The sequence below is a fragment of the Chiloscyllium plagiosum genome, unplaced genomic scaffold (genome assembly GCF_037043375.1).
Source record: "Chiloscyllium plagiosum isolate Xiang-an unplaced genomic scaffold, Cpla_swu_hap1 HiC_scaffold_17, whole genome shotgun sequence".
NCBI classification, from domain to species: Eukaryota; Metazoa; Chordata; class Chondrichthyes; order Orectolobiformes; family Hemiscylliidae; genus Chiloscyllium; species Chiloscyllium plagiosum.
The window spans coordinates 17,613,364-17,630,702 of NW_028270155.1; the positions used below are offsets into that span (position 1 = coordinate 17,613,364).

Below are 17,339 nucleotides of genomic sequence, written 5' to 3' on the forward strand. Positions count from 1 at the left end.
TTTCGGTTACATTGGACTGTAGTTTTGTGTATATGTCACACACGGTCAAATGCTTGTGGAGGTGCTTGAGTTGGACTGGCGTGGACAAAGTTAAAAATCACACAACACCAGGTCATATTCCAACGGGTTTATTTGGAAGCACTAGCTTTTGAGATCTGTCTAAGTGGTTGACAACCACCTGATAAGCACGCAGCACCTCAAAAGCTAGTGCTTCCAAATAAACCTATTGGGCTATAATCTGGTGTTGTGATTTTTAACAAGGTCAAATGCAAATAATTTGAAGCACCTGAGTTTTTCCACAATGTGTTGGAAAAATTAGATTTTTTTTATTTGAAATGGCTTTGGAAATCTAATTGCATGGATAGGCAAATATGTTTAAAGAAATGTAACTATAAATTTTCAAAATCTTTTAATTTTAGAACTGTACTTTATATTTATTCCTCAATCAACATCACAAATCAATTGGTTATTATCATATTGCTGTTTGCAGGAGCTTGCTATGTGCAAATCACCGGCCATGCTTTCTGCATTGTAACAATGACTACTCCCTTCGGGTCCATTACCTCAGCAGATTCTCCACCTCAACCCTTCCCCTTGCCTTAGGTGTAAAGAGTCTCTAGTTAAACCATCACGAGCCATATCTCTCTAACGTGACAGCAGCCATATAGTTTGGTAAAGAGTATGGCAACTTTACCTTTTTTTTATATTTGAAAAGTGATATTATCACTCAACTATTAACTGGCGGTGAGTTAGCTTTCGATGGACAGCTGTTTTGTAATGCAAACTGATTCCGATAGCGCAGGCTCAGTTCAACATGAAGGGCACACTTTCTTAATCTTGACCCTCACCTGAGACATGGTGACCTTCGGTGTCTTTCTAAGGAGAGAGCAGCCCCATAGTCCTCCAGGACAGCAGTGACTTTACCTGGGTCTCTGAGGTAATAGAAGGTAATGTTCTGGGGACAGTACCACATGGTGAAATTTGAATTCGATAAAAGTCAGGAATTAAAAGTCTAATGGTGACTATGAATTAGTTTTGATTGTCAGGGAAAACCTATGGGGGAAGGAAGCTACCATGCTAGCCTGGCTTACATATCACTCCAGATTCACAGGCATCTTGTTGATTGTCAACTGCCCTATGCGCAATGTATGATGGCCTTGACACCAATATTTCATATCACTAATTTTTAAGAAACTTCATTGCATATAAAGTGCATCAAGATGTTTGATTGTGCAAAGTATTACATGAATGCAATTCCTCCCTCCCTTCAGAGATCAGGACTTCCAATCCCTAATTTGGAACCCCAGTGTCCAGCTATGTGGAGGCTATGTGAATTAGCATTGGGGAATGCAGGGTTACAGGGATAGGTAGAGGGATGGGTCTGGGTGGGATGGTCTTTGCAGGGTCAGTGTTGTCTCAACGGGCGGATGGCCTGTTTCCACACTAGAGATTGTTTTTTTTTTACCTCAACATAGTTTCTGGCCATTACTAAAACTTGCCCAATCTACAGGCTTATCATTCTTGGAAACAATTCTCTTTTCATCTAATATCTTCTGTATCAGGCAGGAGTTTCTCATAAGTAGTGTACTCTTTTTGAGGATAACAAATTATTTTAATGTTCTGGACCCTCCTACTTGAGAAAACAGTTTTGATGTCTACCTTGTCAATCCTTATACACAACTCTTTTAAAACACCCCTTCATCTGCATCTAGAGTGGGGATACAAGCCTGGTCTATTCAACTTACACTCAAATTAAAACCCACTTAGCTCAAGAATAGCTGGATTTTCAACCTTCAAGGCTGATATATCCCTCCTGATGTAGTGTCCAGAACTAAATACACTGTATCAAATTGAATCTGGCCAAAGCTTTCATAACAATTCGCTCCCCTGTGTATTCCAGATCCCTCAAGTTAGAACGTCAGCTAACAGAGAGTGGGATCAATATAATGTATCTTTGAATAGGGTGCAGTATGGGGTCTGGAGGTCCTGAAATGCCTGTAGGAAAATTGTATATGGGATTGTAACTTAGAGGCAAATGAGATGTTTTCTCTGAAATAAGTTGACATTTTTATAATTGCTTAATTAACCAGGTGCATAACTTTTAATGTAAAACCACATCTTCCAGGAGTGCCTGTCCTGGACTATTCTTTCTCACTCCACCCCACCCCCATATACACTGCCCATTGCATCCTTTCAACTTTAGTGTTGCTTCAACTTTCAGATTCTCACAACAAGTTTCAAGAAAGGAATCTTCAAAAATAAAATGTTGCTCTGACAAAAATAAAATGGTAGGGTGCCAGTTGTGAGTTGCGATGTTGTATGTCGTCTTAAACTCTTTTATTAGTACAAAGAGATGCCTATCCATACAAGAGGGAGTCCCTATAGTTTCTCATTTTGCAACGAATTTATGTACAAGGGCTGATGAGTGGCCGTTAGCGTAATAGAAATTGAACAATAAATAATGATTTTATAACTATGAAAAATAAGACTCGTAGAAAACATCCAGGGGTAAGTTTCTTGCTTTTGTCTCTTTCAATTTAGTCCAATGTTTCATGTTGAATATTCCATGGTTCTGTGTTCCATGTTTTTTATCCAAAGGTGAATGATCTTTCTAGAAGAGAACAAGTGTGGTTATTGTTTATATCAACAGCTGTGACAATGTACTGCTACAGGACTTGATTATTTTCTTCGTATGTTTTAGATGTGTTGTATGCAAAAATCTGTTGGTATGTGTTGACTTCAGATAACTCAACAGTAGTTATAAAAAGAGGATAGAAATTCTCAAGTTACAAGTCAGCCAGCCTCACATTGCAAGCCAGAAGAGGCACCGGCTGAGTGATGGTATGGCCAGACTATATATCAAGACACCCAGGTAATGTTCTGGGAACCGGGGTTCAATGATAACCATGAAGCTGTTGTCGATTGTTATATAAACCCTTCTGGTTCATGCAACATGGGGAAGGAAATCTGTGTTTATCTAGTCTACATGTTACTCCAGGCCTATTCAACATGTTGGTTTTTAACTACCCTGTGGGCAATTAGATGGGCAATAAATGCTGGCCATGGCCAGGAATGAATAAAACAGTCACTCCTCTGGTTCTGTTGGGCTCCAATGTTCGGTTAATACCTTTTAAAATTTGCCTAATGTGTTATTTTAAAACAAATCTCCTTTCTCAATAAGTTGTTGTGGTTCTGTTCGCCGAGCTGGAAGTTTTTGTTGCAAACATTTCGTCCCCTGGCTAGGCGACATCATCAGTGTTTGGGAGCCTCCTGCGAAGCACTTCTTTGATGTTTCCTCCGGTGTTTATAGTGGTCTGTCCCTGCCGCTTCCGGTTGTCAGTTTCAGCTGTCCGCTGTAGTGGTTGGTATATTGGGTCCAGGTCGATGTGTTTGTGGATGAATGCCATGCCTCTAGGAATTCCCTGGCTGTTCTCTGTCTGGCTTGCCCTATGGTAGTGTACAAAATACCATGCAAGGACTGCACAAAACACTAAATAGGACAAACAGGAAGACAGCTAACAATCCACATACATGAACATCAACTAGCCACGAAACGACACGACCAGCTATCCTTAGTAGCCACACACGCAGACAACAAGCAACATGAATTCGACTGGGACAACACTACTAACATAGGGCAAGCCAGACAGAGAACAGCCAGGGAATTCCTAGAGGCATGGCATTCATCCACAAACACCATCAACAAACACATCGACCTGGACCCAATATACCAACCACTACAGCGGACAGCTGAAACTGACAACCGGAAGCGGCAGGAACAGACCACTATAAACACCGGAGGAGACATCAAAGAAGCGCTTCGCAGGAGGCTCCCAAGCACTGATGATGTCGCCTAGCCAGGGAACGAAACGTTTGCAACAAAAACTTCCAGCTCGGCAAACAGAACCACAACAACGAGCACCCGAGCTACAAATCTTCGCACAAACTTTCTCAAGTTTATACATGACAGTCAAAAATGCTTAGTGATTTTTATCATTTTAGCCAAACTAGTTGTGCATGTTCTCATCAGACACCATCTCCATAAGACAACAATGTAGGTGAATTGTAATGGAATAGGCTAGGGCCTGGCCTCCAAATGAAATAATTATCCTGGGTCTCTGCTCTTGACTTTCTATTCACTGATTTATTTGAAGTGTACGGCGAGGACAGGATTGTGCACTAATATGATGGATACTCACTTCACACACACGATGGATCTGGGTGATTTTAGGTACAGTAGGCTTAATTAAATTATCCAGGGATGATTCAGCATGTTGTGGGGGAAGTGAAAGATGAGCGGTTTCATTTCAGAGGACAAATAAACTTTCATGCTGTAATTTAGCAGGAACTTTGGAGAAGTGGTGTAACTTCTATCCAAGGTGGTCAATTCCTTTAGTGAAGGGGAAATTATTTTGGTTATTGAATCTTATACCAGGTAAATAGTTAGTTGAAGTATTTTGTTTGCTATTACAGTTCTCATCCGAAGCAAAAATTAAATCATGTGACACGAGACAATGCATTTTGGATATTATTATTTGAGACCTGTAGGTGCACTTGTATAACATTGTAAGGTTCTGCCATACTAGATTCATTTTACTTAAGTTATAGAAGCATTTATCACTAAGTGAATATAGCTATCCCAAATACATCTTTGTTTTCTAATCACCATAATTAATTATTATAACATTGTTAATTCTAAGATCGCTACTTCCGTTCCCTGTGACATCACAATAAACCTTCCAATCTAGGTGTGGCATCTGCAGAAAGGTCTGTATCAAGTTAGTTTATCTCAGCCAAGGTAGCAGGAGAGGCACTCTGATCAATCTTGAAAACCACTAGCCCTAGTATTGGGGAGGGCAAAGAGGAGAAATCTTGATAAGACTATAAAAATTTATGTGACAGTATGGAGATTGGTATGGTAGCTCCAGATAACGGTGGTGGTCCTGGCTGTGGAATGACTGGGAGAATATCTCTTTCTGCAACATTCCTTTGTTTTATTCTGTTTGGATGTATATTAATTGGAGTACCGTGACTATAAGTAGATTTACTGAAGTTGACTTGCTTATAGTTCGTTGTGTGGTGTTTTGTTATTTTGGAGGGTTGTACTCTAATGCTGTGGCACTCCATTATTTTGGAGGCTGGAACACCATTGATGGCCAGGTTCTGGTGGCCTTGCATCAAAGAATACTGCCAGCACCAATGATTCATGGTGCTCAGGAAGGGAATCTTTGTAAATCGCACAGGAACAGAATTTCCAGCCTTTGGGATTTTGCTGACCTGTAACATTGCCATATTATAAGCATGGGCCCTAATGCACAAACTGTCCTTACTGTTATTGTGCTTCGACACGACACTCACAGTTTGCAGAGCGCGGTTGCCATTTTGTACGCCCAAACAAAATGTTCTCCCTGTTTTGAAACCTGAGACAAATGTTTCATCACCATTGGCCATTTTTACAGGCGGCAGCACACTGAAATGCTTTGTTGCTGATGTCTGGTCAGGTTCTGTATTGATAATTTCACATTCTATTTCCTGAGGTGAGTTAACTTCAGTCTCTTTCTTGGTGTCTTGGACTTGAAGTTCTGGAGTCCGTTTAGTAGTTTGACTTTCTGAAACTGCGGAGCCGAAAAGCTGCAACTTGGTTTGTGAAACAGGAGATGTTCGCTCTGTAGAGGAGTTGGTATTCCTCTCTGTGAAATTGGACACTATTGTACTGCTTGGTGATTTGGATGAAAATCTAAAATGTTCAATATTTTGAAAGGCTTTCCTTTCTGGGATGGGCACCATTTCTGCACAGAACACACAGTGGCTTCCATTCCTGTCGTCCTTTCGTGATTTCTTTGACTTCTTATGAAGGAAGTAGGCGTTATCCCTTCTCCAGCCATGCACCTATAAAACAAGGAAACCTTTTTAAAATTACACTGAAGTGATAAATGACTGGCCTTCAGAAAAATATTATTCTTCATATTTCATTTCATATCATAGACAAGAATGTCTGGTTGTCTAACCGTTATTCCAAGCAGCTATGTGATGAAATTGATGTCAAACTTACCAACTTACTTCTGAAACTAAATTCTGATTAAACCACAGAACTCAATTTTTTTCCACTTTAATATAATCAAGTGTTTAATGTCTTTGCCATACAGCATGGAAACGCACCCTTTGGTCCAACCTGTCAGGGCCGAATACAATCCCAAACTAAACTAGTCCCACATACCTGCTCCTGGCTAATGTCCCTCCAAACCATTCCTATTCATGTACTTACCAATATGGACAAATAATTAACAGAATAATGTCACATACCAGGGCATTAGCCCTGGTCCTTAGCCTGAGCCAACTAGACGTTATAAACAGGAAAATGCATTGAGTGAAAAAAAAACTGATCGATTTTCAACTAGGATTTTTTTCCATTGGAGGGTCAGAGGCTGAGGAGTGGCCTTTATAGAAGTTTATAAAATTGTGAAAGGGATAGATATGGTAAATAGCTCCTAGGGTGGGAGAGTCCAAAACTAGGTAAGTTCAGGAGACAGATTTAAAAGGGACCTGAAAGGCAACTTTTTCAGAGGTGGTGCGTGTATAGAATAAGCTGTCAGTGGAAGTGGTAGATGCAGATACAATCACAACATTTTAAGAGACATTTGACATACATGAAAGGGAAGGTTTCAAAGATATGGGCCAAACGCAGACAAAAGGGACTAGTTACATTTCGGATATCTGATTAGCATGGACGAGTTCGACTCATCTGTTATTGTTCTGTAAGACTGTGACTCAATGATGAATTCTACTATCTGCCATGGCAGTATTCGAACCCAGAACATAAGCCGAGTTTCTGTACTTATAATCTAGTGACAATACCACAAAGCCATTCCCTCCCCTTCACATAGCTAATTTCAGACCATAAGTGGGGAAAAAAGCTAATCTCCCCTCCTGGTTCTTTTGCCAATTACTTTAAATGCAGCAGAAGCAAAATGCAAGTTTAATGGAGTAGGTGGATAAAGCTTCAATAAAAAGTCCATTTGAAAAATAGCCTTAAGACATTAAAACAATTACTCAGACAGCTCTCTGTAAAAAATGGGCATTTTTAAAATTAATCCTAATTTATCGTGTAATTCAGATATACAAGTTCTTAGCCAATAATTGTAGAAAAATGAACATCTCTGTATAATTATCAAAAAATAATAAAAGGAATAAATTATATAAACATTTTACACTCACTGTGCCATTACAGCTAAATATGCACTTGCATTTTGAAGAGAGACTGGATCTGTTAGGACTATACTCACTGAAGTTTAGAAAAATGAGGGAAGGGGGTATCTCCTAGGAACTTATAAACTTATAACAGGACGAGACGGTAAATGCAGAAGAATGTTCCTGATGATTAAGGAGTGCAGAACTAGGTCTCATGATCCAAGAACATGGATAGGCTATTTAGGAGTGAGATGAGGAAAAATGTCTTCATCCAGAGAGCAGTAAGCCTATGGAAGTTTCTCCCACGAAAAGCAGTTGAAGTCAAAACATTGCATAGAAGGAAATAGTTTTTAGGGTTAAAGGGATCAAAGGATTTGGAGGGAAAAAAAAGGACATTTAGATGATCTTCTGTGATCGTAGAGGAGGCAATGCCCTAGTGGTATTATCACTAGATAATTAATCCAGAAACTCAACCAATGTTCTCGGGAGCTGGGTTCAAATCCTGCCAGGGTGAAATATGAATTCAATAAAGAATCTTGAATTAAGGCACTAATGATGACTATTGCTGACTGTTCAAAAAACCCATCCAGTTTGCTAATGTCCTTTTAGGGAAGGAAATTGTCATCCTTACCCACATTGCTTTAAGTTTGGAGTCACATGAAGGCCAGACCAGGTAAGGATGAAGGATATTAATGAGGCAGAATTCTGACAATCAGCAATGGTGTCATAGTCATCAAAAGACTCTTAATTCCAGATTTATAATTCTAGTCATCCTGCTGTAGGAAGGATGTTGTTAATTTAGACAGGGTACAGAAAAAAACTTACAAGGATGTTGTTGAGTCTGGAGGGTTTGAGTTAAGAGGACAGGGAAGGACTTTTTTTCCTGGAGTGTCAGAGGCTGAGAGGTTAAGTTTATAAAATAATGAAGAGCATAGATAAGGTGAATAGCAAAGGTCTTTTGCCTAGAGGGCATAGGTTTAAGTTGAAAAGTGTGGTGCTGGAAAAATACAGAAGGTCAGATAGCATCCGAGGAGCAGGAGAATTGACATTTTGGGCATAAGGCCTTCATCATGAATGTGCAGTGGGGGAAAGGGGGCTGAGAGTTAAATAGGAGGGTGAGGGTGAAGGGAAGGTAGTTGGGAAGGTGATAGCTGGATGCAGGTTGGGGTGATGGTGATAAGTCGGTGGGGAGGATAGAGTGGATAGGTAGGAAGGAAGATGGACAGATTGGGAAGTTCAAGAGTGGGGTGCTAAGCCAGAAGAGATGTTCTTCCTCCAGTCGTCAGGTAGCTAGGATTTGGCGGTGGAGGAGTCTCAGAACTTGTTTGTCCTTGGCAGAGTGGGAGGGAGTGTTGAAGTGGTCGGTCACAGGGCAGTGGGGTTGTTTGGCGCATGTGTCCCAGAGATGGTCCCTGAAACGTTCTGCGAGTTGGCATCCTGCCTCCCCACTGTAAAGGAGAACACACTGAGAGCAATGAACACAGAAGGTGAGGTATTTGGATGTGTAGGAAAATCTGCCAGATGTGAAAAGGTCCTTGGTGGCATAGGTTTAAGTGGTCCACATGTGACTCCCACAGCAATGTGGTTAACTCTTGACTGTACCTTGGGCAATTAGGGATGGACAAAAACTGCAGGCGTGGCCACAGTTGCCTACATCCCCTGAGTGAATTTTAAAAAAGATGGTGAAGCACACTTGGGGGACTGAATGGCCTATTCCTGCTCCAATTTTCTGTTTCTATGTAAAATTGAAATATTTGACACAAGCTATAAATGCCAATATTTCTGACTTCCTTCGTACCAATGGCAGTGAACCCTTAAAATGCCAAGGCACAGTAAATTATGGATCAAGTGCAGGTAAATAGGATTAGTCTAGAAATCAGAATGGTGTCTTACCTCCCTGGTGCCAGGATCAAGGATATCTTGGACACAGTGTAGAATATTCTCAAAGGGGACAGGGACCAGTAGGACGTGGTTGTACACGTTGGAACTAATGACATAGGAAGGGAAGAGACTTTGAAGGGAGAATACAGGAAGGAATTTAAAAAGGATGTCCTGGAGAGTAGTAATATCTGGATTAATCCCCATCCTACGAGGTAGTGAGGTTGGAATAGGAGGATAGAACAGATGAATGTGTGGCTGAGGAGCTGGTGCAGGGGAGAAGGGTTCACATTTTTGGATTATTGAAATCTTTTCTGTGGTAGAAGTGACCAGTATAAGGTTGGATTGTGCCTATACTGGCAGGGAGATTTTCTGGAGCTGCTCGGGAGGATTTAACTAATAAGGTGGGAGGTGGGACCCAGGGAGATAATGAGGAAAGAGATTAGTCTGAGGCTGGTCCAATGATTTTAATTTCCAAACATAGATTGGGACTGCCATAGTGTTAAGGGATTAGATGGAGAGGAATTTAAGCATGTACAAGAAAATTTTCTGATTCAGTATGTGGATGTACCTACCAGAGAAGGTGCAAAACTTGACCTACTGTTGGTAAATAAGGCAGGGCAGGTGACTGAGGTGTCAGTGGGGGAGCACTTTGGGGCCAGCAACTATAATTTTGTTTGTTTTAAAATAGTAATGGAAAAGGATAGACCGGATCTAAGAGTTGAAGTTCTAAATTGGATGGTATTAGTAGGAACTTTCAAATGTTGTTTGGGGAGAGCAGATGTTTGCAGGTAAAGGGAACTGGAAAATGGGAAGTCTTTAAAAATGAGATGAGAGGCCAGAGACAATGTTCCTGTTAGGGTAAAAGACAAGGCTGATAGGTGTACGGAATGCTGGATGGCTAGAGAAAATGAGGTTTCGGTCAAGAAAAAGAGGAAGCAGATGTCAGATCTGGACAGAAGACATCGAGTAAACTCTTCGAGTATAAAGGCAATAAGAGTACACTTGAGAGAAATCAGGAGGGCAAAAAGGGGACATGAAATAGCTTTGGCAAATAGAATTAAGGAGAATCCAAAGGGTTTTTACAAATACATTAAGGACAAAAGGGTAACTAGGGAGAGAATAGGGCCCCCTCAAAGATCAGCAAGGCTTCCTTTGTGTGGAGCCTCAGGAGATGGGGGAGATACTAAACAAGTATTTTGCATCATTATTTACTGTGGAAAAGGACATGGAAGTTATAGAACATGGGGAAATAGATGGTGACATCTTGAAAAATGTACATATTACAGAGGAGGAAGTGCTGGATGTCTTCAAATGCATGAAAGTAGATAAATCCCCAGGACCTGATCAGGTGTATCCTAGAACTCTGTGGGAAGCTAGAGAAGCGTTTGCTGGGCCTCTTACTGAGATATTTGTATCATCGATAGTCATAGGTGAGGTGCTGGAAGACTGGAGGTTGGCAAATATGGTGCCACTGTTTAAGAAAGGTGGTAAGGGCAAGCCAGGGAACTATCGACCGGTGAGCCTGACCTCAGTGGTGGGCAAGTTGTTGCAGGGAATCCTGAGGGACAGGATGTACATGTATTTGGAAAAGAAAGGACTGATTAGGGATAGTCAACATGGCTTTGTGCACGGGAAATCATGTCTCACAAACTTGACTGAGTTTTTTGAAGTAACCCAACAAAGAGCCTTGATGAGGGCAGAGCGGTAGATGTGATCTATACGGACTTTATTGGCTAGAGCATTGAGTCTAGGAGCTGGGAGGTCATGTTGTGGCTGTACAGGACATTGGTTAGGTCAATTTTGGAATATTGTGTGCAATTCTGGTCTCTCCCTGACAGGAAGGATGTTGTGAAACTTTGAAATTGTTCAGAAAATATTTAGGATGTTGCCGCGGTTGGAGGGTTTGAACTATACAGAGAAGCTGAATAGGCTGGGGCTGTTTTCCCTGGAGCTAAGGGGTGACCTTACATAGGTTTGTAAAATAATGAGCTGCATGGATAAGGTAAATAGACAAGGTCTTTTCCCTGGGATGGGAGGAGTACAGAGCTAGAGGGCATAGATTTAGGGTGAGAGGGGAAGGATTTAAAAGGAACCTCTGAGGCAACTTATTCATGCAGATGGTGGTGTGTGTATGGAATGAGCTGCCAGAGGAAGTGGTGGAGGCTGATATAATTACAACATTTAAAAGGTATCTGGTTGGGTATATGAATAGGAAGGGTTAGAAGGCCAAGTGCTCGTAATAGGATGAGATTAATTTAGGATATCCGGTCGGTATGGGCGAGTTGGACCAAAGGATCTGTTTCCATGCTGTACATCTCTATGACTCTAGTTTCTCTGACCACAACAACCTATTTTCTGCAATATTTGTTAAATAGAGGTTTTTTTTATAAATGGAATATTTAAAATACAGGTGAATACTATCATATAGTGAGAATATCACTGGGCTTGTAATTTGGAGGAACAGGCTTCTGTTCTTGGTATATGGGTTCAAACCTCATCACCGACAAAACCACCACAAATTATCACCTGGTGTCAAAATTCCATCTAGTTCATACTACCTTTGTGTGATCCCAGATCCATTATAAAGTAACTGATTCATAACTGTTTTCTGACATGACCAACAAGCTTAGTTCACAGGAAATGAGGGATGAGCAACACATGCTGTTCCAACCAACACCACCCAAATTCAATGAGGGAATAAAGTTTTAAAATTATGCTCTTAAACCAAATCTCTACAAAATATGCATCACAAGTATGCCTGTGGTAGACCCATGCATTACATTCTGTTGAGCGACAAAAGGAATTCTACTTACATATGCATTTTAATATCATTAGAGCTATTTCATTTTTATTAATGCTTGAGTTTTGAGTTACCATTGCACTGTCTGTGAAGTTAAAACACTGCCTTGTGAGGTTCATCACATTGCACACTATTTTACAATGCTTGGGAGTCAGAACATTTTTTTTGTAATATCATTTTTACATGAATCATTTCAAAGCTGATGGTGAAGTGGCATTGTAGAATGGTACTGCCACACAGTAGCCATTACAAGAGAAACCTTGCCTAAGACTGACTGCATTTGAAACATTAACCCTATAGTATGGAACTGAAACTGTGCTTTAATCCTAAGTACTCTTGCACTTTGCTCCTAACTAATCCCTCTTACTCTGTCAAAACCATGTTGTATATTCATAAGATGAAATAAATTTGTTTGACAACATTAAATGTCATGATTTTGTTCTTATACATATCATGTAACATAATGTTTCACAAAAATTCAGAGTACATTTTTCTGGTAGACATTTACTGAGCAAGCGTAGAAAAGGATATGCAGCTGTGATTTTACTGAATGGCAAAACAGGCTTAATGGGCTGAAAGGCCTGCTCATGTTCCTATGTCCTGCTTTGTCATCAGTTGAATGACTATGAGAAATTAGAGAGACAGTCACTGCAGTAAAACTTATGTTCCTTTTCTGACTAACTCTCTTGACTGGCTAAGTGCAGCATAGGCAATTTATTAAGTATCAGTTTATACTCTTGCTGTGGACATGTTGCAATTATGGGGAATTGGATAAGCAAATGAAGAGGAAAAGACTTTGCTGGGCAATGGGTAAAGGACAGTGAAGTGGGACTAGCAGAGTTTCTCTTGCAGGAACACTCCATTGATGGGGAGCTGAATGGTTGCCCCCTGTACTGTAACCAGGTTTTCAAAAATATGTATAATGTTCCCACACAGGCTACGTGTGAACTTGAGCCCTCTGGCCCCTCCACCAGAATGTTCTATGTTAAAAATGGACACATTTTACAACTTACAGTAGCAAGCTTTTTAAAATGCTCTTTGTTCCATTAGCTTGGAACAGGTTAGACCTGAACAGCCAACTGGAGTTTCTTTTTTTGTCTGGCTGTTACACCTGATGACGTGAACAGCTTACAGTGAAAGCACATCAACATTTGTACCCAATAATACATTTTGCAGTAAATGTGTCATGCTCATCTTGCAAATCATCTGACTTGCTGTGAGCAACATCATGAGGGATCTGAGAGTAATACTTAAAAATCTACTTCTGTATATGTGTGCCAATATCACACTATGTATGAAAAATGAACTTAAAATGCTGTTGCTGCTAAACCATACCTTTAAAGAAGTGGCATATTTTTCACAATTCCCTGATCATCTGTTCATTACGCTGAGTGACTCCAGCTCCATTTGCTTCAGTTATTACACTTTGTGACTACAAAGCACTTAAGTCAATACTTTGACAGTCACCACTTTTAATTCCTCCCATCTTGATGTGTTCCCATTGTGGCTTTGGCTCATGTTCACAGATCACAGTGAAAATTCAGAACTTGAATATCACTGCAAAAATTAAAATGCTTTTGAAGCTTTTCGTCAGGACAAATGTAAGATGTAAAATTTCAAAGGGAATAATTTACATGGCATGAGAAAAATATGCTGTCAGTTGTTGTTCGCTTTGAAATTTGGTGTTCTTGCACCTACCCTAATGAGTACAAGATGAAAAGCTTCAACAGCATGTCTTTCTTTCAGTAACACATTAAAAGCTGGTGCACCTTTACAATCAGGTACATGGAAATAATAACACTAAAGTAAGGACGTTGGACAGTGCCTTGGTTAGACATCATCTGGAGTATTGAGCTTACTATTGCAGACACACACTCCAGGAAGGATATAATGGCCTTGAGAGGGACACGGCAAATCTTCATCACAGCAATACAAAAGCAAAATAATCTGAACTCTGAAATATAGAGAAGACTGGAAACCAAGGTAGGGTTTCAGGTAGAAATAACTTTTTATCAATGTTAATATTTCAGTTTGATGCTCTCGCTCGCTCTCTCTCCAGATGCAATTTCACCAAATATTATAGCAACTAAGAGGTTAAATTATGAGAACAGGATGCATAAAGATGGTCTGTGTTCCCTAAATGATTGAGGGGTGATTTAATTGCTATCTTGGAAATGATTGTTTTGAAGAACATTTTAAACAATTCCTCTGGGCCAATCCAGGTTGAGGGAGCATCACTAAATTTGAGCTGAACCATTCAAGAGTAAAATCAGGGAGCATTTTATGCTCAAGGATCGTGAAAATCAGAATACTTCTATCCCTGGAAGGCTGTGGATAATGCATCAAAATGAATTATGATGATTGATATAGAATGCGTTTTGTTACTTGAGAATAAAGGCATATAAAGAAAAAGTTAGTAAACAGATGTGCAGATCAGACATGGTCAGGCCTGAAGGGAATACCCGCCTCCTGTTGGGGTTAGAGAACTGGGTTTTTCAATTTCAGAAAGCTACTATTTCTGCAGGTCTGACCAACATACTTAAAGTCTTGCAAGCTAGACTGTTCCTGTGTGTAATTATTTGATTGAGAAAATTTATGGAGAATCGAGAGGTGTTAATACGTTACCAATGTAATTTAGATGTCATGAACTTTGCATTTTGCAAAGGGTCATCGGTCTTTGGAATAACGTGGCAGATTCATTGCAGGTATTTAAAAGGGTGCTGGATGTCTTTCAGGCAATGATTGATATCACCGCCTATGAAGGTAGGTAAGATATGTCACTGGCAAGTTCTTGGTTACCTAGGTAAAAACAATGACTGCAGATGCTGGAAACCAGATTCTGGATTAGTGGTGCTGGAAGAGCACGGCAGTTCAGGCAGCATCCAAGGAGTTCTTGGTTACCTGTCTATTAGAACTTGGTCTGATTTGCTGGTTAAACCATGAATTGAATTCTGCCTTTTTTTCTTACTACTTATGCCTTTGCCTGGAGCTAACATAACTAATTGACAAATGGGGAGTATTAGCCTCTCATTCCCCAGTTAAAATGGGTGGCAAGGTGACACAGTGGTTAGCACTGCTGCCTCACAGCGACAGAGACCCGGGTTCATTTCCCGCCTCAGGCGACTCTCGTGTGGAGTTTGCACATTCTCCCCATGTCTGCGTGGGTTTCCTCCGGGTGCTCCGGTTTCCTCCCACTATCCAGAAATGTGCAGGTTACGTGAATTGGCCATGCTAAATTGCCCATAGTGTTAGGTGAAGGGGTAAATGTAGGGGAATAGGTCTGGGTGGGTTGCGCTTCGGTGGGTTGGTGTGGACTTTTGGGCCGAAGGGCCTGTTTCCACACTGTAAGTAATCTAATCTAAAATAGAGACTGTCTTTCTCTTTACTTTTTATATTCATGTTCATACAGATTAGGCTCAGTTATATATGGAAACCAAGTTGTTGCCAGAACACCAACAGTTGGGATAATGACTGCTTTGTGTGGATCACTAACCATCACAAAGCTAACTGTACCCAGCATGAAATCAGGCTCTTTTAGTGTTGCCAAAGCTGCAGCTGTTAAAGCCCCTCTCCTCAGGATGCAGCGGTAACATAACTAGACTTGTATTCTAGAATGATAGCAATGTGGTTGTCTCTTAACTGCCCTCTGAAATGGTGTATCATGCTACAGTATTCAGTTGAAGGGCAAATAGGCATGAACAACAAATGCTAGTCTTACCAGTGGCATCCACATTCCATGAAATAGGTTTTAAACCTATCAAAGTAAGTGGTGTTGGGCCATCAGAAGATCAAAACCTGACCACTTGGGGAACTGAGATGAACTGACAGTCTGTATAGAATTGATAGATGTCCCCTGTGCTGCAATGATTTTATGATCCTTTTTAGATAAATGACAATAGTCTGATTTGTTATTCTAAATTCAATGCTTTGTGAGGTGGTGGTTGTGGGTGATGTATGGATGAGAAGTTAAAATATTTCAAAAGAAATTCAGGGTGAATCAGGATTGATTCAGTGGATGCAGCTATGAATAATTGAGGACAATAAGCCATAGCAGCAGAAACCCATCATTTGGGACCATCAAGTGTGCTCCGCCATTCAATGAGATCATAGCTTATCTGAAAATCAGCAACTCTACTTTCCTGCCTTTTACCCATAAATTGATTCCCTTACTGATGAAACATCTATCCTTCTCATCCTTAAGTATTCTCAATGACCCAACAGGCTCCAACAGTAAATAATTCTGTCGGTTGACTATTGTCTGAGAGAAAGATAATCATCCATCTTTATTTTAAATGGGCAGCCCCTTACTCTGAGATTATGCCTCTGGTCCTAAATTCTTCAACAAAGACAAACAACTTCTTTGTATATAGAAGGGTTGATGCCTGAAACAGCGATTCTCCTGCTCCTCTGATGCTGTGCTGAATGTAGAGTTACAGTCATAAAGCATGGAAACAGACTCTTCAGTCCAATTCGTCTGCATAGACCAGACATCCCAATCTGGCCTAGTGTCATTTGCCAGCATTTGGCCCATATTCTTCTGACCTCTTCCTATTCATGTACCCATCCAAATGCCTTTTGAATGTTGTAACTGTATCTACCTCAACCACTTCCTCTGGCAGCTCATTCCATGCATGAACCTCCCACTGCATGTAAACATTAGCCTTCAGACCCTTTTTAAATCTTTCCTCCGTCACCTTAAGCCCATGTCCTCCAGATTTGGACGCCCCCCCATCCTAGGTAAAAAAACATTAGCTGTTCACCCTATCCATTGTCCCTCATGAACTTCTAAACCTTTATAATATCATCCATCAGCCTATGACACTCCAGGGAAGAATATCTGACTATTCAGCCTCAATTCCTATATTCAATGTTCTGACCAATGAAGGGAGCCATTCGCCACCCTGTCTACTTGGGACTTCACTTTTAAGGAACAATGCACCTGTACCCTGTCTTTGTTCTGCAACGTGCCCCAGAGCCCTACTATTAACCATATAAGTCCTACCTGGGTTTGCCTTATCAAAATGCAACACCTCACATTTATCTAAATTAAATTCCATCTGCCACTCTTCCGCCCACTGGCCCACCTGGTCCCATTGTACTCTTCTTCACTATCCACTGCACCATCTATTTTAGTGTCCTCTACAAACTTACTAATCATGCCTCCTATATTCACATTCAAAACATTTATATAAATGACTAAAAGCAGTAGACTCAGCACCAATTCTTGGGCACACTGCTGGTCACAGGCCTCCAGTCCAAAAATCAACCCTCTCCCACTATCCTTGTCTCCTACTTTAGACTTGCAGGCTAGCTTTTTGTGATTCAAGCATAAAAACCGAAATCCCTCTGCGGCGCAGCTTTTTTCAGTCTGTCCCTATTTAAATAATATGCATCTCACTTCATCCTGCCAAAGTGCATAATCTCACATTTTTCCTCATGCCAAGTTTTTGCCCATTCATGTAACCTGTCA

General features: G+C 40.6%; 1 protein-coding gene across 2 annotated transcripts in view; it reads right to left on the reverse strand.

Moving 5' to 3' along the window:
* cunh16orf46 (chromosome unknown C16orf46 homolog) overlaps positions 1-17,339 on the reverse strand; it is a 27,806-nt gene continuing 10,467 nt past the window's right edge. The window contains exons 3-4 of one of the 2 annotated variants that reach the window (XM_087995720.1): positions 5,359-5,889; positions 1-2,611 (exon numbers count right to left, since the gene is read on the reverse strand). In XM_087995720.1, the coding sequence (XP_087851846.1) occupies positions 2,474-2,611; positions 5,359-5,889 (669 nt within the window). In that variant the 3' untranslated portion in view covers positions 1-2,473. Of the gene's footprint in view, positions 2,612-3,861; positions 5,890-17,339 lie in introns of those variants that run through there. The other variant, XM_087995719.1, reaches the window with a different exon arrangement.